Source organism: Opisthocomus hoazin, chromosome 2 (genome assembly GCF_030867145.1).
Source record: "Opisthocomus hoazin isolate bOpiHoa1 chromosome 2, bOpiHoa1.hap1, whole genome shotgun sequence".
NCBI lineage: Eukaryota > Metazoa > Chordata > Aves > Opisthocomiformes > Opisthocomidae > Opisthocomus > Opisthocomus hoazin.
The window spans coordinates 34820694-34844762 of NC_134415.1; the positions used below are offsets into that span (position 1 = coordinate 34820694).

The following is a 24069-nucleotide window of genomic DNA, read 5'->3' on the forward strand; positions in this document are numbered from 1 at the left end:
AAATTACTCAAGTTACTGCCAATCTAGACAAAGCACTCTGTTTCACTGTTGTATTACTTATGTGCTGTGTATTGCTAAGGGACTTCATCAAACGTATTTTGATTACAAAAAAAAGCAGAAGTGCATAAACTTCAAGGAAATCAAGACAGCATGCGCATCTCCCTACTTCGAGGACTGCAGACTGTAAAGGTACTGCATTGATTAAACATTCTCCACAAAAGTACTATCAGTGTGCACAGCTTGGCTCTCCAGGCCCCTCTGGGTGACAAACAAAGAAGTCAAATGGAAAAAGCCTACTTTCTGTCAATATTCAGAATGTATTTTCTTCTAGGACTTCGGATTACATTTCTTCAAAGCAAGTGAAGATGTTTTCAGAGTTCTCAAGGAAGGTACAGACTAAGAGACAGAGGAATCTAAAGGAGATCTCCTTAGAAATACACTTTCATGCCAACAGGCAGTCTTTGGGACTTCTTAACTCAAAAGGAACCACTTCTCTTTTTTTCCCCCCTTGTTTCAAGTGGAAACAAAGCCCTCGGAGAAACTTCAGTAAGATGACAATTTGGTATGAAGTAAAGCTTAATCCTCTTAATGGAATACATAATTTAAATTATTACTACACTTGGTCTGGTATCTTTTCAACTACTTCACAAATTATCTTCCATTTGAGTGCCCAAAATCTTGCAACTACAGCAACATGATGAAAGAAAAGAGGTAATTCAGATGCACGGCATGACAGCCATTTCAGATCACAGAATCATAGAAAGTTTTGGGTTGGAAGGGACCCCTAGAGGTCATCTAGTCCAATCCCCCTGCAGCGAGCAGGGACACCACTAACTAGATCGGGTTGCTCAGAGCCCTGTCCAACCTGGTCTTGAATGTTTCCAGGGATGGGGCCTCCACTACCTCTCTGGGCAACCCGTTCCAGTGTTTCACAATCCTCATTGTAAAGAATTTCTTCCTTACATCCAGCCTAAACCTACCCTGTTTTAGTTTAAAACCATTACCCCTCGTCCTGTCACTGTTGTCTCTACTAAAAAGATTGTCCCCATCTTTCCTATAGGCTCCCTTTAAGTACTGAAAGGCTGCAATCAGGTCTCCCTGCAGCCTTCTCTTCTCCAGGCTGAACAAGCCCAACTCTCTCAGCCTGTCCTCATAGGAGAGCTGCTCCAGCCCTCGGATCATTTTTGTAGCCCTCCTTTGGACCCGCTCCAACAGTTCCATGTCCTTCTTGTGCTGAGGGCTCCACAGCTGAACGCAGGACTCCAGGTGAGGTCACACCAGAGCAGAGTAGAGGGGCAGAATCACCTCTCGACCTGCTGGCCACGCTTCTCTTGATGCAGCCCAGAACACGGTTGGCCCTCTGGGTTGCCAGCGCACATTGCCAGCTCGTGTCCACCCTTTCGTCTATCAGTACCCCCAAGTCCCTCTCAGCAGGGCTGCTCTCGATCCTTTCATCCCCCAGCCTGTATTGACACCAGGGATTACCCTGACCCAGGTGTAGGACCTTGCACTTGACCTTGTTGAACCTCATGAGGTTCACACAGGCCCACCTCTCCAGCTTGTCCAGGTTCCTCTGGATGGCATCCCGTCCTTCTGGTGTCTCAACCGTACCACTCAGCTTGGTGTCATCTGCAAACTTGCTGAGAGTACACTCGATGTCGCTGTCCATGTCATTGATAAATATATTGAACAGCACCGGTCCCAGTACGGACCCCTGAGGGATACCACTCGTCACTGGTCTCCACCCAGATATTGAGCCGTTGACCACCACCCTTTGGCTGCAACCATCAAACCAATTCCTTATCCACCGAACGGTCCACCCATCAAATCCATGGCTCTCCAATTTAGAGAGAAGGATGTTGTGGGGGACCGTGTCAAAAGCTTTACAAAAATCCAGATAGATGACGTCCATTGGTTTTCCCTTGTCCACTCTTGTTGTTACACCATCATAGAAAGCCACTAGGTTGGTGAGGCAGGACTTGCCCTTGGTGAAGCCATGCTGGCTGTCTCGAATCACGTCCCTGGTCTCCATGTGCCTTAGCATATCTTCTAGGAGGATCTGTTCCATGATCTTCCCAGGCATAGAGGTGAGGCTGACAGGTCGGTAGTTCCCAGGGTCTTCCTTTCTACCCTTTTTGAAAAGGGGCACAATATTTCCATTTTTCCAGTCACTGGGGACTTCCCCTGACTGCCATGACTTGTCAAATATCATGGAGAGTGGCTTGGCAACTACATCAGCCAGTTCCCTCAGGACGCTGGGATGCCATGTAGAAGCTGCAAACAAGCAGAGCCTTTATCATGTGGTCAGCAGTATCTTTGCGAGCTTCAGCAAGTACTATTATTTAATAGTAAGGAAATTTTGGTACAAGTACTTTAATTCTTGAAAACAATACCATTTACTGTGGAATTTTTAAACTTGCTTGGAAATGAAGTGAAAGAGAAGGCTCCTTCACTTCTGCTTGCGTCCCAGTGTATCTACATAATATGCAACTTCAGAGGTCATATGCAAGAGAAGAGGTACCTGTAGACTAATTGTACTCTGCCCACTATGTCCTAGGACACCATAACATCACTTGACAGCAGAGTACAAATGTCATTTCCTCCAAAAGCAGAGAACAGAGCCTTCAAAATGATTGCTTTTCTACCATCTCAAAAAGAGTAGGATTGCTAATTCAGAAGAAACTAAGAATTTGCTGTAAGCTTCTGAAGGAAGAGTGCTCCTCAAAAGGGGAAGAAAAAAAAATCTACATCTCAGATTCCTTTATAAGGCTGACTGCTGAGTCAGAAAGTCATGGCTTCCTGCTAGGTAAGATCCTGTAACATTCAATATTCATAAAGAGAAACTGCATTAAAAAGTTAAGTCCACCTCCAGCAGAGTCAGCTTAAGCTGAACTGCTGACTTTGAGCTGATGCAGTTCAACCCAGTACATTTCTGCACTTATTGAGACCCTGTCTGAACACCATCTGTATGTGTAATTATGAAACTGAATTCAGTTAAACCAACACAATCGTTGTTTGTCAGGAATGCATGCTCCAACAGTCCTGTGCAACTACCTCATTTCCAGCCTGCCTACTTCCCATGCCCTTCTCTGCTGAAACCAACAACTTCTCTAGCCCAAATTCACCCCCTAGGGAGTAGGACTAAACTTATCTCAGTCTAAGATGCTTCCAGGCAATCCATGGTTATCTTTTCCAGAGTAAAGCCACCACAGCTGCTCCCCCTCAAAAGGCATTGTTGTGCCTTTGAACTACATCCTCTCGAAGACTTCTTCCCTTTTATTTATTTAAAGTGGTGAATTTTAGAATCCCAAGAAATCACATATGGGTTCAAACAACATTTTCTTCTTGGAAAGTTAACAAATACTTTGTTATTAAGGAAACAACAAGGAAATTGCGTTTCTAAGAATGATATTAAATGATGTGTTATCCCTAGGCCCCACTATTACTGTTTGCAAACCCAAAGCTTACTGTCAGCTCCAGGTATAACCAGCAACACCACTAGAAACAGCCTGTTTCCTTTCTTACACTTGTGCCTGACAGCACACCCGGGTAGCCCAACCTGCAGCAATTCAGCTCCGCCCAAGCCCAAATCCTTCACATGCCGACTCCGCCAGGCACCTATCAAGGTCAGGAAGGTCAATACTCCTCCTCTGCACAGACAGACAGCAAGCATTATATTGCCTCCACCTCCTTCTAAGAATGATTTTCAAGCGTGCTGAGTATTTTACTTGTGTTTTGTAATGGTTTCTGTTTATAATTCATCAACTAGAAGAACCTGGAGGATGCAGCACCTAGCACCACCAGGACTGCTTAGTAAGAAAAAGAGGCCACTGTGATTAACAAGGAAGAAAGAATAAGGGATTCACGTAGAAAAAAAATATTACAATCTTACACAAAAATACCAAAAGTAAGGAGACTTAAAATATCTTAGCAGTAGCTTTCTGCTTGAAAAGTCCTAAATATTAAAAAGTAGCTCTGTACACCAAATTTATTTCAAATACCAGGCAAAGCATTAGCTGTGGGTACAAGACAGCTCCAGTGACAGAAAGTGTGGGTAAGAATACACCGCTGCAGCGTGTTAAGATCCAAGCAGAGAAAGTAATCAGGAACAAACACCACCGTAAATGTAACATTGATGTTTCCACATGCTACTTAGTTTACAGAAAAAGTTGATGAGATGACAAAGCAGGGCTCCTGTGCAGCTGGACAAGCTCAGAAGCATTTTAATTGAACTTGGATCCCCCCCCCTCCCCCGCATTTTATCCACCACTCTGAAATGCATTAGGGTTAAAACTTGTAACTGATTGGATTTTGTTTACCGCTTTTCTCAGAGGAATTTTTTTCCCCATGTATTTCTAAAAAGGATTTTTTCATTTCTCTATCTCCAAGACCACAACATTACAGAAATGCAGAGGTATTTCATGTTACTGTTTCAACAATAAACAACAAAAAGGTATTTAAAAAAAAGAAAAAAAAGATAGTTATGCAAGTTTTAACATGTCCTAAATATTTATTGACACTTGTATTCCCAAGAGGGTAAGGAAAAAAAAATAAACAGGAGATAAAGATACAAAACTAGTAAACTACTAAAAAGTATCTGACTCTGTATCAACTTAAACTGCAATAATAAGTGTGACTGACAGCATAAAAAACATGTTTATAAAAAATTTGCTTCCCAAAGCCTTGAATGGTCTTTATTTGAGAGCTGGTGGAATTTATAAAAATCCAAATGCAGCATAAAGAAAACCACATTCAAGACTCAAAACAAAACCTTTATTTTTAGTGCACAGGAAAAACTTGCTGTTGCAGCAAAAGGCCAACTGAGTTTTTATGCCATTTGTATAGAAACTGGCATAAGCTTCATTTACGTTTTTTGGATTTTATATACACACGTCTTTAAAATTTTCTGATTTGTAGTGTTTAAAAGACTGAACTGCCAACTAGTCACAATCACCCAACTTCAACATATGCTACTATACTTCTCTTTCAAAGAGGAAAAAAAAACAATCAATAGTGCTACGTTTCTCATTTGGGAGCAACAAAAATGAAGACTATTACGCCTAGATCTCATCTTCAAATTATAAAATTATACTTATTCTTACAATAAATTGGAATTTCTCTGTTTGCATACAACTACTAAATATGATTTATGACAAATGTCTGGTAAATCGTCTCGGACAACTGGCAAGAGAGGTCAGCACAAAGCACTGAGGGCTGCCAATGCCATGCTGCATTTTTAATGCCTGCTTGCTAAACATTTGGCAAAAGCAACAAGGCAAACGTCAGAATATTGCCAGTTTAGAAATAAGAAGTTAAGTTTCTACAAGTATCAAAACACAAAGAACAGTCTGAGAGCATGAAACAGAAAAACAAAGCACTCTTGGAACCTTTCAGAGCCAGCACTCGAGCACAGAAACCCACAGGAAAAGAACATGTACGGTAGGAATTCAGCGCTGGAATGTACTTATCCCACTTCACAGTCACAAACAACACAAAAAAAAATACAGACCCAAAAATAGCAGAAGGGAAGCAACAGAAATGTACATAGAAAATCCAGTGATTTGTTTAGATACATAGGATTCCTATCGGAAAGATGCATGTCACTCACGGAGAATGTAAATATTACCAATGATGTAATTTTATCACTCTGTCACTAGCATGACACAGAACAGAGGACACTGCCAAAATCAGATTTTGAGATGGGAAGCGAGGGGAGTAGGAAATCTCTCAAAGGATTTTATGACTAAGAAAGATTTTAGTTATATTTGCAGCTAAGATAAATATTATTCACATATTCTCTTTAATGTGCTAGTATTTCCTTCAAACAAAAAAGAAAAAATATTTCTATTTCATTTTGCTTGTGATACCACACTGATCACAGCATTGGAACAGGCATTCCACTGGTAAGAAAACAGATCAAATACACTTTTATTTAAAACGGATCAAGTGAGTTCAGTCTGTCTTTTACATTTTTTTTAATATTTCAATACTCATATATTTAGTATTTATACTGCAATACTTAAACACGAAGCAGCTCCTAGCCAGACTTTCAATTAACCTTCAGGCCTACATACAGGTATCTCCCCTCCAAGAGTTAGTGAAGCACTCTCCTTTACCAGCTTTTCTATAGCTGAAATCACTTCATCACGTTTCCAAGCCTGTTTAAGTCTTAGAAGGATGTATGGATATATGTACCCACTAAAGCGGATTAGGAGTGCTTATACAATATGTTAATACAGCTTAAATGAAGCAGTAGCAGTGTCCAAACAGCAAAGACATAACATCTTAAGTTTGCCACCGCTCTTTGCAAAATGGCCACACAACTACATCTCTAGAGAATATAAAACAATGTAAACAAATCTGTCAGAACACTGCTAAAGGGCATTCTTCTGGGCTGGTATAATCTTGCCCAACACAGAACAAATATGCTCCTTAGGATGTAACTAAGGGAGTCGAGAAGAGGCACCTAACAGAGCAGAATCCCACCACGTTTGATCTTCCACTGGCAAAGACATTTTATGCCAGCAGCAAAAATAACAGCACTCCATGACCTGTTCACCTTCCACTGAGACCAGGAAAGATGCAAATCAAACAGCTATAACTAGTACTGCATGGCCACTTTCCCCCTACTTCACCAGCAACTTGGGTAGAAAGGAGAAAGGCCTCACTAGTTTTTATCAGTGGATTTTCTGTTAATACTATTTCCACACTGCCAACACTCATCGACCACCTGACCAGATTTGTGTTAGAGCTAAAGCAATAGAAAAAGTACTTACAAATGAATGACAATATCTTAAAGTGAAAAAAGATCCACAATTTAGTAAGCCTAAAAACACCCAGTCAGGGATCAAAACATGGATCTTCAAAAACTAGCTGCTTCTATTCTTCCTCTTACCCACAATAAAACTACTTGTGTGGTTTTTTTTTTTCCTAAAAGCTTGCTACTTTATGTATTAGTTATAACTGCATTAATCATTCATCAAAACTCTGGAAATTTATTTCCCCGAAGAAACTTCTTATCACAAGAGATTATTATTTTATTCAATAGGCACCTGAGACCTAGCCAATAGTCCCCCAAAACACAACACATAGTGCAAAAAATCCTCACGTAGAAGTTCAGTAGAAAAGCTAGAGCAATTTAGTACGTGAATTAATAAACATTTTATCTAGGAGTAAGGTTACCTTAAAATGGTGGACTACAGCAAGCATCGAATGAGTCTACTCTAGTCAGATCTGTCTACTGTAGTTGTGGGCGAGGAGGGTAGAGGTGCAATTGCAAGATGAAATACATGAAAGATACGGAAGAAACAGTGGATGCAAAGGCCAGAAGATGAAGGAAGAAGACTGAAATGAGAACACAGATGTTCAATCTACACCCAAGCTATGTCTTCAAAACCGTGACTTGGGACTCATCCTTCTCAGCTAGTCAAAGCCATCAGTGTGCAACGCTTGCATCTTTACAAGTATATTTTACAAGTATTGTTTATCTTTCTCAAGGACTAAATAAGATCTACCAGCGAAACTACTACGTGGATGGTAAAAGCCATTTACTATGCAGAACACCTGTGGATATAACATACCAGGTCTAAGTATGGTCTTCTTGCCAAAGAACAGGCCTAGCATATATTTAGCCACAGCTAGGCAAGAAGTGTGTCAGGTAGTACAGCTAGGAACAAAATGTATGGAGAGGAATATGCACCGGTATCCCAGAGTACGTAAAGTGTGCGCTGGTTTGGCTGACCTCATTCTTCAGCAGCATTCAGAAATCAAGTCTGTTACAGTGAGGTTTTCATTACAGCAGCAGCATGGCACCAGAGAAGATGTTCTTACTTATCTACAGAATCTTTAAAAATGCAACCCCCAAAGCAACTGACTATGTACTTTATCATCCCTATCACCAAAGTTACAGGCAATCCATGTCCTGCAGTATCCAACCTACGGCAAGACAATCAAATTCTGTGGTATCCTTGTGAAGGCAGGAAGGAATCCGAAATCATGTTGATTTTGAACATTATACTTGATCTGACAGCGAGTGGTATTAACTTCAGCATCCCTTACTTCGTTTGACATTTAGTTCACAATACCCTGATCACATTTTGTACTTATGTGTGTAATTTTAAGTGACTAAAAGAAAACTGTTCATTTTGCCAGCTGGGTGGGAGGAACTGGGACTTTGTCATTCAAGCAGGAAAAATAATGACTTGGCAGTGTTTGGAAGACATGCAGAGTATTTTGCTAAAACAAATCAGCACATAATCATCTTTTATTTTAGTGGCAAAAATCCATTCTGTTTATTTCAAGGGCTATGCAAACTCATTACTCACTACTTTGCATGTACATGGAAGTTATCGCCTTCATCCCACAGAAACAAACACTCTTATGAACGAAGGCCTGAACTCTGAAATGAAATTCTGTGTTAAAATTCCACCAACTCCATGCTAGAAAAGTCCTCTTCCCAGAGAAGCTGGACATACCCCGTTCCAGAGACTTAACATTAAAATTAGACTGATTAAGTCTCCACAGAGCATTTTATTTCATTTTAAAATCTTCCAACACCTTATTTTTTGTCCCATTTCAAAGGAGTAACAATGAAGCGATAGTGTAAATGTAAGCCTACCATTTACATCCTACTTCAAGAGGTATTTTGTCACTGCAACATAATTCAATGTAACAGGCTGCCAATCAACTGCAAAAAGCTTGCTTAAACCTCCTTCAGCTAAAATTGTCTTAAGTTGCCCACTGAAGGGCAAGAGAAGAAGAGTAGGCATGTTATAAACTGTTGACGTGTAAAAGCATGGTTTTTTTAAACATTTCTTCAACAACAAGCAAAATTTGAAGAGTTTAGGTATGCAGCAACTATATTTCTTTCTTCAAAAGAAAACATATACGTTACCATGCCATGGTCAAAAGTGAAAACGCCAACATCACGTCCATGATGAATGTGATTCCGTCTGATAATGGGATTTCCATGGTTTTTCACCCAAATCCCTGCTAATGCATTATTGGAGATCTCATTGTCCTCATAGATTCCCTGGGAAATAAAAGTGTAAATTAGGACAGAAATCAATAACAGTAAATGATTTTATCGAAGGAAAGAAATTGATACTGAAAAATACCTGTGCATGGTCTGTAATATAAAGTCCAACATTTTCACAGTCGCTGATGTTACAGTGTTTAATAGTAGGACAAGCTCCTTGGCCACTAACACATACTGCAGAGCCAACTGGAAGAAAACAGTACAGTTACCATAGCTTCGAAGCACAGCATATTTATAAATAGTCTGGCAGTGCTCTTGCAAGTTAGTGTGAACTGACATTTAAAAAAAAGGTTTGGCGTGCACACCACCAAAGCACTGCAAGCCACAGGCAGAAAAACACTAATGTCATCATTCTGCAGATGCAAAAAAAAAGAGGTAGGAGTTGCTTTAAAATCACTGCCAAGGTTACGCAGCTGTGTACGATTGCCAGAACAGACAATAGCTTATATAATAATTCATGCTTTTGAAAGTTCTCACTCATTTATTCCCCTATGTTAGGCCCACTGTATACTAAACGTTCACAACAAAGCACAACAGAAATACAACACAATTCTATGCTAATTATTGCCTTATTTTACTTCCCTTTAAACTTTCATAACCCAGTACTTCAAAGAGCCCAAACAAATAATAATTTTGCAGCATACAAAGACACAGCGTGTAACTAAAGATGAGCAAGAGACAAACAGCAAAATCTTGAGCACAGAACTACACATCAGAAATGAACAGGTGTCTTCCCAGCTGAATTACAAAGCTCCTCGCTGCAGCTCCTTGGATGATTTCAGCTACCATACCACTACCCAGAAAACAAACTGTTTTCAGGCAACTAGGACTCCAACTGCTCAGGACTTCATCAGATCAGCTCAGTTCCCTGAACTCCATGAAGTACGACAACATGGAATTCTGTGGCCACCAAAATCAACGGCGGATTCACAGAGATTTCAGAAATGTAAGACCCCATCTCATCTGGCCTCCTTAATGCACATCTTCCCCACAATTAAACATCACTAAATATGCAAGCCACTACACGCCCTATCAGTAAGTTTTCCTATTACCTTCTAGCATAGCACCACAAAGACTATGCTTTAATAATTCATACACTCATTTACAGAGATTTTTCTTTTAAATCCTAAAGAAATTATTTTGATTGTCTAGTCTGACCTTATGAATAATACAGGCTATAATAATTCCTTGAATTCCTGCTTCAATTCTAGTAGCAGGAACTTCAGCACATCTTTTAGAACCACATTTAATTTTGATTTGAATCTTTCCAACAACTGAGAAACCACCACAAATGCTGTTAGCTGGTTACAAAGTTGTTACCCCATTAATTTACACTTTAACCGCTCATCTGAATTCCTCCAGCTTTAGCAACCTGTTACTCATCCTCTTTATGCCAGTGGACGCCATACCCAAAGCATACATGCATTTCGTGTAAGCAATTTACTCCTTCAGCCTTCTCCTTGATAAAGTAACAAATTCCAGTCAGTATGTTTTGCATTACAACTGAATTTTTCTGCCTTATCTTTTAGGACTTTTCACTGAACCATTTCTAAATTTTTAGCATGTTGCTATGGACACCACAAAAGAGCACTTTATTCTGAAGCAGGATGAAGCAGAGGTGTAACACAGTCTCTCTACTTCTGCTCAGTATTCCCACAGGTATAACTAAGGATCACATTAGTTTTTGGCTACTCGACTACATGAGGGCTCACATTTAGTTGTTTATCCACAATGACTCTTTAAGCTTTCCCAGGAATCCAGCTTCCCAGGAGAGAGGTTTTTCACTTAGAACAAGAGAGCGCTGCGTGTATAACTTCGCACTTGTCCGTGCTACTGTGAATAGTTTGAGAGCCCACCAGCCAAAAAGGGTGCAGCAACCCATCCTCCTGGTTATAAACAAACACCCCACGTCTTCATAGTCTACAAATTTCATCCATATGCACTTTATCAATGACTTGCAGAGAAGAGATAAAGTGGCTTAAAGTCAGGAAGTCATCTTTGAAATAGCCACAAAAGCCATTTATAATTACCTTTCACGTTACTTTTCATCTACTTAATGTGTGCCCTGGTAATTTAATAAAATTCTAATGTTTTAAGGCACTGTAGGTTGAAGTCAAATGTTTTTCAAGAAATCTAAGTAGTTATACTGCGACTACTACCCTCTTCTAGTCAAAGTCATCAAAAACACTGTGATGCAACCATTGTAAATTTATGTAAATACACATCAATTTGCTTCAATCACAAATTTTAAATTGATTGACCAAACCCCGACATGTACCATCTCATTAATTCTACCCAGGACCAATGGGCAGTACTCCTCACCATACTTCATCCTGTGTAGCCTCCCCCATGCCCTCCTCCCCAGGACACACACCACCTCACCCAAGTTTCATGTTACTGTTGATATATAATAGAAGCCCCGAAGACCTCTTGGCCAGTTCTTTTTAAACTCCTGCATGATTTTAGAATGTCTGTTTTTACAGCTGTTTAACCTCATCCACGGTTACTGTCAAGAGTGGAATGCATTTCATTATGCCCCTAGGGTATAAGCACATTTATCATTCCTGCCTGTTCTCATTAAATATGGAACAAAAATTACACAACACTTTGCCATTCAAATTCTTCCATATCTATGATGGATCAGCATCACCGCTAAAACTCCCTTTGTTCCCCAAGTTGAGACGCAATCACTGTCACTTCTAGACACATGTTACATCTTGTCTTGTTTTTCAAGTTCTTGGCGGGGGGGTGGTGGTGTGTGTATTCTGTTGGAGTGCTTGCATTTTGGGGGTGGCAGGTGGCATGTTCCCACAGTTTCCAGCAATTCCTAGTTTCACATTTATATTAGCTGCTAATAACTACTCTTTGCTTACATTTCATAATTGCTTTCACTCCCCTTTCCTCTACCTCTTTTGGTGACACCGAGGAACTGTGGATTTTTGGGAATCCAGTGTGATGTTTTAAAAGTATACCTCTATCATTCTGCTTACTTAAACGAAAGCAATCTGTGTTCTGATTCACTTCACTGGACTTCATTACTGATTGTGTGAAATTGCTCCTTTTAGAGTACCAAGCACACGTATTTCTGGTTCAGGCTTTATTTTGTTTACTCAGAATATAATGATTGTACACACTTAAGCAGTACTTTAAAAAAGCCACACTGCCATTCACTTCTTGTTTTATCTGTCAAGGTGAGAACTACTACAGATTTCCTCTACGCTGGATGCAACAGAATCTCTAGACTCATGATCCTGCCATTCGAACTTTATTTTAAAATATTTCAAAGATGCTTTGGTCTGGCAGCAAGACACCTCCAGCTTAAATCACTCGCACTTACATAGCTCCCATCTTTACATATTACATACATTAAGAACTTTACATATGACGATGTAGAAATATGCTTTAATGCAATTAGGAGATCTACAGAAAGGGTTATCAAGCATGTGCTAGGAAAGAGATTTTGAATGCTTATGAATGGATGTTTCAGATGTCACTAACTTGGAAACAGTAAATGCTTTTTCTGGCAGACTGCCATTCTTCCTCCCTTTTTACACACTGAGTATTGTCCGAGTAGGTTAGAGCAAGGCCTGGCAGAATTAAAAAGTCAATAAAAACTAATAATCAATAAGCAATGACAGTACAAGCCTACACACAGCTTCCACAATTGATCAGAAATTTTAACTTTGGAAAAGAGAAGCAACAACACAAGGCAGCAAAAATCCAGAAATCCAGAGTGTTGAAAAGGCAAAAGTCCAAAATTGACAGTAACAGGCTTCCATAATGAAACTGGTCATGAAAAAACTTACTAAAGCTTAATTTTAATAAACAATTTTCATCAAAACATTAAGACCTACTAGCTTATCTGCAAGCACGTTTCAATATGAAGCCATGCAGCTCTTCAAACTACTTCTATAACCAAGCCAAATGTGGTCCACAAAACAAATCTAATTCCTCTCAGGGTCCCCAATATCGGTATATAGGAACTTCCAGAACAAACTTTCTTAGCATACTTCAATTTCCCCATATTTAGCACTAAACAAAGAAATTGAGATACTGAGAGCAGCTAGCTGTCCTTTGTCCCTCTTTTTTCATTTTTACACTTCCACACATTAGCTGACACATCTCAAATAAAACAGATGGCGATGAGAAGCGTAGAGCTGCCTTGACCAAAAGTGAAGTAGTGTTTTATGGCCTGAAACCTCCAAGAAAGAGCATATGTTCCTCTACAAGGCACAGACAAGGAATCCTTCCACCATTCTTATTTCAGTTCCCTGCAGAAATCTCTCCTCCATAGTTCCTACCAGAAAAGTGTAGCTTTTGTATCTAGTTGAAGATCTCCTTGTTTCCTTGCCTTTATGTTGAGCTGAGCAACCCTTACGCACACCCTGTTGTGCAGATCCATTCCATTCCACTAGCTGAACTCAGGCACATGAAGTTCATATTGCCATCTCCATGCAAAGGCTCAGTATCTTAGTTCTCTTGTACCTCTTCCTTCTGACACTCCATCTCATCTGCTTGTGTTCAAATATGTTAAACTTGCCATGTCTTCTGTCTAGCGGTTGCAAACTGTCACGTCTTCCTGCCACAACTGTGAACTGCCATCCAGCCTCTCACTTCCACTGCCTCTGACCCTTTCTTTCCTGAATTTAGACTACCAATCAGGTGGTATAATTTCCTAAATCAGGCGGTATAAATTCCCCATTATCTCTGATGGAGAAATGAGTCTCTATCCCTCCACACTACACATTTCTTCTGCCTGTAGAGCTAGGAACTCCTGCTTTGGAGTATGTCAAATCATTCCACTCTTGACAGGAAAGCGAACTTAGCTTAGCAGTTACAGCTCACGACTGTGTGTGTTTCATCAGTCTCCATACTACATATTGCAATGAATCTAATGTAAAAGTCCCCTCCTGTCAACTACGACTATATATACCAAAACCAGGGAAGTTTATGTAAACTGTCACTTTTCAGGTTTTGAAGTAACTGCCCAAAGAGTCCAAACTGATTCAAACAGAAGACCAAATACAGATTATCACAAAGGTCTTGGACACAAAGAAGTCACTGTAATAATGCCATTTCCATGCAAGCAAGGTTTACAGACCTGTATATTAAACACCCGCACCAAAAAACAAAATATGCCAGTAGTGATCATAATCAATTTGCGTGCTGCTTCCATGTGTCACAGTCAGTTTAGTAACTTTAAACAGTGTGTTAATGTCAAACAATAAAAAGCCCACTAACCCGTACAAGTACTTCGAATAATACAGTGATCTATAATTGGACTGCAGTTCACGGTAATCTCTAAGCAGTGGTGTGCATTGTGGTGCTGAGCAGATTTGTCATCAGGGTTGAACTGAAAAAGAAAGCCAACACAGAAATGTAGAATATATTTAATTTCTCAGGCATTAAAATGAAATTATTAAAAGCTCTGCTCAAGGCTGAGATTCTTACCCTGATTGTCATATATCCAACATAGGCATCTTCAGAACCCTCCATAAAAACGAAGGTGGAATCTCTAGTGTTTTCTATTATAACTTTATCTGCTACTTTTCCAGGTGCTGTGAAGAAGACATATTAAGTCTTAGTTTATGCCACCGAAAAAAAGATTCTCAGAAGACTTACAGAATTCTGTTCAAGGCAACAAAGGAAAATGAACACTATTCCTGGGACATAAATAGTCTTTGTGTCAGCATAATATTGAAAGACAAAGTTTCAGAGACAATGAAGAAACTAGTCTAACTAAGACAATACTACACCAATTTAATATCTAGTCCATGAGAAAAATCTTTTCTTGTACAGAGCTAGTTGACTACTACTTCTTCGAAACTGAATTAACCATTTAAACATGGATTCCAGTCTAGAGGCACCGTAATTCTGCTACTAAGTACAATTCACTTTGGTATTCTAAACCCTTTTGTTGATGCTAAATACATACCTTCCATCACTAATTTGAACCAATTTAAACCACTACTTAGTAATCTGCTCATGACCTACAAGTGACCTCCCCACACTTCTTAAATGTAAGATGCAGAGTTTTCATTTTATATTCTCATTATTCTTTAAAAGAAAATATTGTAAAATTAGATTGAACTATACTTCTGAGAGTATGTAGAGAATGTTTCAAAATGGTTCACTTGCAAGTTCCCATAATGTGCGATTTGATTTCCTGTGTTAACAGCAAGACTCTGCTGTATTCTTTATCCTTAATCCAAGGGAACCAAATGTTTACACTGGTCTGGCAACAGCCAGCAGAGGGAGCACAAGTTAACAACAGTCGTTCATTGGTGCAAGTTCAGCGATACTCATTTATAAGCAAGATAATGTGCAGTTTTGAGCCGGACGGACGAACTAAATATGCAAGCCAGAAAAAGCCATCCTCAATACAAGAAATTTAAATATGGAAGTTTCACATATTATGGGTTAGCAATTTCAAACCATTCCCAACTAGAGACACACAAGCTTGACCAGATACTTGCCCTAAATTCTATGTTTTATTGAAGAACCTATGCACTGGACTTCTCATGGGTAGATCATTTTCTGTTGTCTGTTGACATTAGTACAGACAAGTGCTATGTCCTGTTCTTTACCACTCAGGCAGAATGGTGCCAGTCAGAACGAAGCAGCAACACTTACATCATTATCCAGCTTGTTCTCACTATCTAAAAGCCAGATCTCTGCTTTCATTACTGCAGAGCTGCAAATATTTTAAGGTAGTCTAGCTCTTCTTCACACCACTACTCACTCAGTACTAGGTAACAACTAAAAGACTTGTGTCATCATACAACATATTTTTCTGTGGCCTGGTAACATTTCTATATAATTAACTGTTTTTCACCACGGTGCAAATGCACTGGCATACACAATTCAGCATCTGAGAAGGAATGGGAGCACAGTATTATGGGTGAACCAAGACCAAAAAATAAATGGAGCCCCTAACAGGAAATAAGAGAGCCATAAATCCATATCGTAATTGTGTTTTCCCTCTCAGAGGGGAAAGGAATTGCACTTCAAGTTGGATGCTCTGAAACACTATCAAACAAAGCAGACGGAATCGTCAAATTGTGCTTGGAGGTGTTTGCTATGCACTTGGATGACATTCTCTACAGACACCTCCTTCCGTTACCTACTTTGTAAATCTGAGTTTGGGAGGTCCCAAAATGCCCATTATGGAACATGTCAATTAGTAAGACCACTGCATTTAGACTCCCACTCCCCAGAAAAAGGCTGAAGAGGGAAGGTGACCTGCATAAGCATTGGTTTCGTTCTAAATACATCAAAGATTCTCTGCAACATCCTACTTGAATCTTTGCAAAAGAATTATTCAGACAAATATCTATACTGCAGCTTTTGGCTTAGACCACTTCAGAAGAGAGAAACCACTGTAAGAGAGGGAAAAGGAAGAAAAGGGACATTAATTATGTGATCAAGCAAAACATAGCTCCCAAGAAGTCTATTTGCTGAAGTCTAAGGGAATCATGTTCCATGGGATCAGAATTCACACTCAGTTTAAGGACTAAGATGAGACCATTTAGAAATAAATTAACAGAAAGCCTACGATAATGGACTGCTTAAAGAATTGAAAATTAACTGGAAGTTGCCTCAATTCTTTTATTCCTCAGCACGAATAAAACAAAATCACTTTTCAGTGCATTAATAAAAAAATAACTAGATTCTGCAAGAAGTAATTGTGACCCTGTTCAACCATATCAGACAAAAAATGCAGAGGCCCTTTTAGATCTTCCAGTTTGTAAAATCTACAGCAAATAACACAGCACTAAACTAGCCTAAAATATAATTTTCAATTAAAAAAATGCAGAACGGGTATTTAAAGAAGAGTTCAGGCATGTGAAAGTTCTTTTGAACTCAAAAGTAAAAAATACCTGATGATAACATTTTAGATATTTCTACCCTTTGTTTTTACTAATGTTTTCTTCTTCATTGGAAAATCCTTTGATAATGCCTTTTTCCACTTACTTGCACATTATTTAAGTCAAATGGAAAATAAAGGGGAAAAATGAAAGCTGTATTTCCTAAAATACAGGAAAAGCACATATTCAGTGAAGATTCTCACATCAGGACACCTGTTTGTGCAACTGCTGAAACTCAGCTACTAAGACAAGAGACTCTGTGGCTTGAGTGAGATGAGCACTCCATGGCAGGCTTGTATTCCTGCAGTGATACGACACCCCCTCCCCAACCCCGGAAAACAGAATTCTTTGACAGTCCAGATAAGCCATAGTACTAGCAACACCTCCAGAGACTTCCTACTGAACCTGATGCCTTCCCCAGACTGAAGAAAAGAAATAAACAGCCCCACAACTTATCAGAACAATGAATCTAGAATACCAGGCATTATTCTGTAAGAACATGTAAAGTTGCCTTTCCAATAACGCTGTGCTTCTTCAGAAGTCAGCAGAAGAAACTATTAACGAAATTTGAGTAGAACTGCAGAGAGATTTGGTGCTGCCTTAATCCTACCATTCTGAAAACACGCCAGACTGAACAGAGAAGAGGTAGCTCTCCAAGGCTTAGTGGTTCACTTTAACTTGTTTTCTTTTCCAGACAAATGAAAATTGACTCCCCCTACCGTGTTACTGACCCTTCAGTGGAGAAAGTCTGAGGAAGTCAAGAGACAGCAGTGCCAGAAACTGAAATATAAATACATCCAGCATTTCTGGATTCCTCAAGACAGCTATTCTGTTACAAAAACACACAATGCAGATCTGTTGCTTTTAAAGAACTGTAGTTAAGGTAACTGTTTTTCTGAATAACTTCGGTTAATTCCAGTGGAAGGGAAAGCAGAGGATCTTTCAAAACTTAAAAGGAGCCAGAGAACATGCAGAAGTTTAACCAGATATTGAAGATGTCGTTTCAAGTTTCGTGAAGTAATGGGAGAAATTTTATATCTTAGAACAGTGCCGATCCAGTTTCTTCTCGATTTTAAATGCTTCACAAATATGACTTGCCCTATTTGTACTGGCATCTATTACTATCATCCCCTATCTGAAACAGAAGCCAGGGGTATTTTGTTATTTGTCTACGGCCACGTCTGCATTAGCAAGCACTGCAGCACAACAGGAATGATATTACAGAGTGAAATAGCGCCGAGGATCAGACATCCACACCACATGCATTGCAGGACAGGGAGTGTAGAAGAGGCTGTGATTTCAGACTAGAACTAGACTGGTCCCTGTGACTGAGCACACACCAACTATTAGAGTGCATTAAGAGGATTCCAGAAGGTGTCCCTTAGATTTGTCTCATCCAAAAGGAATTCAGTTTGTGCTCCGAAACCTCTCCACAACACAAACCAAAGCACTGTAAGTGGGGATGTTCAGCATGTTAGCTTCAGAAACATAGTCATGAACTGACAAACTACCACACTAACGCAACTGCATCTTACAGATCTGCAGGGACAAGTTTTCAGACGAACAGTGGAATGATCTGACTGCACTGATCAAAACCATTCTTGCTGCAAAACCCAGGCAAGAAGTGCCACAATAGGATCACTCAAGAACAAAACAGTTGGTATGCAGAACAAATAGATACCTGAAAAGAGGGACTTGTTTTACAAGAGAAACAAAACAAAAAAACCCAAACAAAAAAGCCAACCCAGATAGAATCTCAGAAAAAGCAGGCAATTTATTTCTGGGTCACCACAGGAACAAGACGTCCGAGACCTCTTAACCAAGATCTCCAGCAGACATTAAGACAGTCTAAATTCTTATCACTCTGTCATGCTACTGGGGATTAGCATGCTCACAGGAGGGACAGGAAAAGCAAACACCACAAGCACCACAGTTTGCAGCCAGGTGTTATTATGTATTAACATCCTAAACCTTTCCTATTCTGAAAGCATTATTTCCTTCTCCATAAAGATTTTCCTTTAGTGGAACAGCTGACAGAGAAAGAACCTCCAGTCTCAGACTGTTTCTGCTAGATGTTCTCATTTCCTTCCTTGGGATGGAATTACGATGCTGAAGAAAATGGGACAGATACTAATTTGGGCTTGCTCCCACTGCTGGATTCTACTCTGGAGATAGGTTATATATAAACAAATTTCATAAGAACCACCTGAAAATTTCGACTGCAGTCATGTGAGTATACTTTCTGACAAACACTTTTTTTTTTTCTCCTCATGAAATAAAAAGATAAATAAGTTATTCCAAGACCTAGCAAGCAGACAACGGTACTTCAGTGTGAAGCATCAGCTACTACTTAAACTTCCACAGAAAACATTTACTAGGCTGATGAAGAAAGATGGGCATTTATGCTGGACATTTAATACACCAGAATATCTTTGTAATTAAGGTGGTAATTAACACAAGTCATACTTTGAGAAAAAGCATCTTAAATACCTGCACCAATCATGGTGATTGGAGATTCTATATATATCCATTCATCAGTATATATACCAGAATGAACAAAGATAAGTCCATCAAAATGAGCTTCTTGAACTCCACCAAGAGCGTCCTCAATCGTATCATAATACTAGAAGAAAGGGACAAGTTTAGATAAACATCCATGCAAAGATATATAAATATTCTTAAGAACTACTTTAGAAACATACCAACATATTTTCTCTTCCTTTGTATCTTGCCGGATTACTGTAGAAATGTTCAGCAAAACCTGGCTTTACATGTGCTCCCTTGTACTGAAACAAGGAAAATAGTTTACGGTAAGCTTGCAGATAGGTGGATCTGAATGCACAGACAAGAGATCTATTAATCCTCTAATCAACAAGCCATTTGCTGACACCATTTTTCTTCCATGAAGTAAGGATCACATTCTGACCTCCCATATTAGGCACCCAATTTGAAATGGCAACACCAAAAAAGTCCGAGAGAGTTATCAACTAAACCAAGAGGCTAACCTACTTACACGGACAGAAGCCTCTAAGTGACTACAAGCTTCATGTACCTTATTGGCTCCACAACAGAAGTTCTTATTTCCATCTTTTGATTTTCTAGCAGCTTGCCACAAAAGAAACTGCATTTACATGGTGAGGAAAAAAGAATCCTATGACTTCACATTTGATTGAGAGTACTGAACAAAGAAGCCAAGTCAAGTATTTGTCCTCAACAGACTTCAGAATTTCATTAACAAATTACATGCAGCATTATAATGCACACTCGCCTTGATATTTATTTCCCTCACTCACGTTTTTCAAGTATCATGCCTAGTCATTCTTACAATACCTTTGACACTTTGGATTAGAGGTTCAATCACATTCCTTAAAGGTAACTTGTTTAGCTCCAGTCGTCTCAGCTGTAAATCACTATTTAAGCCCAAGTGATGTTATCAATATACTGTTTGGTTTACTACAGCAAGATGCATATGAATCTGATAACCAGCATGCACACTGGTTTAATAATATATGATGATGACAACAATATATTTGAAGTTTATTTGTGAGACACAAACTACGATAATCTCTTCCACAGGATTTCAGTGATGCAAAACACGAGGAAAACCCAGGATAGAAGAGCTGAATGCTCAAACACTTCATATTACCACAATGTGTCTCCCTAAAGCGTGCCTCAAAACAGGAAATACCTTCCGATATGCCCCTGTGGCACGACATAGAGGGATCCCTCCCCACCTCCTCACTCCCATCACCTTATCTGATGTCTAAAACCAAAATAATTACTGTTGTCAGCCACATTTCAGAAGTTGAAATTTTTTGCTTTTATAAACCTACTTTAAATTGTAATATAAATGAGTACTATTGTTACCAGTTGCTGAAAGCTTTCTTTCCAGGGATTTGGATGTTCATATTCTTCTGGATTAATCTGATAAAATTTACCAGGTTCAGGATGCATCATTGGACGAGTGTACTCAAATACTTCCATATACAATCTTTTCCTGAGCAGAAATGTCAAACACAAAAGAAAATGAATGTATATCTGATTACTATTCCATTTTAATACAACACACCAGATGTTAAAAAATCGTTTTTTTTTTTCCAACAGCATTTGCTAGTCACTGACAGTGAATGTGACCAAGATCAGTACTAATCACTTTAAAACACTTCCAAAGCAATTCTTCTGTTGGACTGACTTCTGCGTTTTTCTAAGAAAAATTCTGACATTGTGTTTCATGATCAAACGACAGAGTTCTCAAGACACAATTTCCATGGAGCAATTTAAGCACTGTGGAGTCAGAGTCTAACTGTATATTAACTCCAGCACTGCATTAACACTTTGTAAAGCTAGCAGCATACGAAAAACTTAAGACAAAGCGTGCCACCACCTCCTCTTCCTCACCTTGCCAAAAATGGCTGGAAAAAAATTCACAGAGAACAAATGATGCACTGTTGTTTCAAAAAGAGTTCATCAGTGGACAGATTATAGTGGCTTAAAAAGAGGAAAATAGCACACGAAGCACACAACAATTGGATTCTTTTGATTACTGCCAGAATACAAATAATTGCAGTGTCTGAGCCTGCTGATAATAAGCCCAGACTTACAAGATGCCACTGAATCTCAGTAGTTGTAACTCATCTGGAAAGACATCCCCAAAACTGTGTTTAGGACAGAAAAAAAGCACTTTTGTGATGTTACACTTGAATTTTACTTTTTTTCTTTAAGTCTTAATTGATATTTAAAAAAACCCACCAAACAAACAGCCTAAGGAACATATGTTATTTTTCCCCTTATAAAATAATGCAAATTTAGATCCCATTTATCCAAGCTCTCAATAAACCAGGGTGGATTCATATGGGAAAAAACAGCCTGAGTATCCAAATACTCAACAAACCAAGCAAAAATTCAACCAACCAAATTAAGATATCTAAGGAACACTACACAAAACTTGCATTTAACATTAAGAAATGTGCTGCTGCTTTTTGCATAAGGGAACACAATCCCCACATAAGCATGAAAAAGGTTAAAGAGGGGAAAGAAGGAAAGGAGTAACTATTGAAGGAATACCTCACTGATTTTTAAACCAGCCATTATTTAACCAGTATCTACACTACTAGAGAATCAAAAGTTTTACTGTTTAACACATACAATCAGACATTCATAAGTAACAAATAATGCTTAAATAAACCAGACATATTAAAATACAATTGGTTTTAATTCAACTAATTGCAACCAACATTTCAATTTTTCTATTGTACTGGCACCTCATTCAGCACATTTAATGTTTCTCAAGATAATGACGAATAGCTTTTCACTTACCACAAAATTGGATCATTAGCCAGTTCACTGAAGCGTTTACACACACAAGCAGCTCTACAGAGATCCTGCTCCAGCAGGTAGGAGAAGATCTTTAGAACCACTTCATCTGGTAACTTCTCCTGAAGATACTGTTCTGCAGGTGCTGCTATGAAACAATAATCTATATAAGATTATTGACATATTTAAAAGCCCAAATTCTGACCAAAACAGATCACCAACTTGCCATCTGAAAGATTCCTATTTAAAATACCAATGACCTCAAAGCAGACTTTTTACTTATTTTGTTTTAAAGTACATTTCATCTGAATCTAAAGGCAAAAAAAGAGGTAAATGGTTGAGACTGGAGTCAGGTAAAAGTTCCAGACTTCATGTCCTCTTTCAAAGCTGTTTAGTTCACCTTTTCTACTGAAGGATTGAATCCGTATACAATTGCAGACATTAAGTAGGCTACTGTGCATGTTCCAGATATACTGGCTCCTCACTGCTATTAGCTTCCTTGTGGTTCAGTTAATCCATGTTATCCTAATAATGATCCAGTCCCAAAGCCAAAATCTCCGCAAATGTTTTTAAACAAAGAATTTACTCAGAAATAGTCACTGTCTTGAAAAACTACTAGTAAAACTTCCTTGTTCTCCCACAATAAACACATTAGGTAAAAGGACGTCTGGGATGCAGCAAACCAGTAGCCAGCAGTAATTTCAAAGTCTCCTCCTCCTACATACTCCCATTTATGCTTATTCTTTTAAAATGAAAAAGATCTACACCAGTAGAAGTGTTAGCCTTGCCAGATGTTGTATTTCTTGAGAGAGGCTTGAGAAGGTGGCACTCCCCTATCAATGTGTGGAGATGCAAGTGCACTTTGTTAAACCCTTCCTCTTGGGCACATGTGCACTCTATATATGACAATTTATACAGGAAACCCCATCCATAGTTTGCGTTCTCTAGAAACCCTTCTGTGGCAGGTGTCTGCACAGCAGGAGAATTTTCTTTGCACAGGTCACTTGTCTGGATATTGTCTTCAGGTTGCTTTCTCAGGCAGGAGCATACAGAACAGCTTCCAAAGTTTAGAGGATTTGTATGCAAGGCATTAAAAGCTCCTGCTACATTCATAATGTAATTACATCCATGTAATGCTCCTTGCATTATTCATTTTCTCCTAGAACATCTGAACCTAGGGAGCAATAAGATCATGAGTTTGACTAGTACAGGAAGACTACTAAAGAGACCCTCAGAAAGATGACCTACTAAATTTGAGGGAATAACATTCTGAAAAATCGTCTCCATGTGAGACTGCATACACACACACACACAAAAAAAAAAAAGGTAAGCCCCAAGTCTTCCCTGGGGAAAGGAGCACAAGTAACCATGTTACTTCCAGTTAAAAGAGAGAGAAGACATGAACTGCAAGGACCAGAACTGTGACTTTCATGAACATGCTACACTGTGGTCAACAGACCACATCACCAGAACCTGTGTATTACGAGAGAAATGATTACAGCTGTTTTTCCAGGGTGTCATGCTCACATCTGTGGTCACACCAGTTAGTAAAAGTTCTGAAATATTACTGTCTTTGCAGTGACTTTCCCTGAACCTGTTCCTTGATGCACAATTGTTATGAATGTCACCTTGGTGATTCACAAATACTGATTTCCTCTAACATGCTAGAAAGGCATTTATCCAACTGACTGATGGCAGCTCTCAACAATAACACAGCTTACAGTCATAAACTATAGGTACGTGCCACTTTAACAAGAATCTATGCTGTACAAAAGGGATCAGTCTCACCATTCCACATGCCCATAGCTGTTTGCTCCCAAAGTATCCTTCAGGTTGGCAGTACTGATCATG

At 39.1% G+C, this 24069-nt stretch overlaps 1 protein-coding gene across 2 annotated transcripts in view; it reads right to left on the reverse strand.

Annotated features, from left to right (window-relative positions):
- The window catches only part of FBXO11 (F-box protein 11), a 79734-nt gene that overhangs the window by 10079 nt on the left and 45586 nt on the right, over positions 1–24069 (reverse strand). Inside the window, exons 4-11 of one of the 2 annotated variants that reach the window (XM_075413153.1) lie at positions 22222–22363; positions 20773–20902; positions 19608–19691; positions 19396–19528; positions 14489–14595; positions 14279–14390; positions 9117–9223; positions 8894–9031 (exon numbers count right to left, since the gene is read on the reverse strand). In XM_075413153.1, the coding sequence (XP_075269268.1) occupies positions 8894–9031; positions 9117–9223; positions 14279–14390; positions 14489–14595; positions 19396–19528; positions 19608–19691; positions 20773–20902; positions 22222–22363 (953 nt within the window). Of the gene's footprint in view, positions 1–8893; positions 9032–9116; positions 9224–14278; positions 14391–14488; positions 14596–19395; positions 19529–19607; positions 19692–20772; positions 20903–22221; positions 22367–24069 lie in introns of both variants that reach the window. The other variant, XM_075413152.1, reaches the window with a different exon arrangement.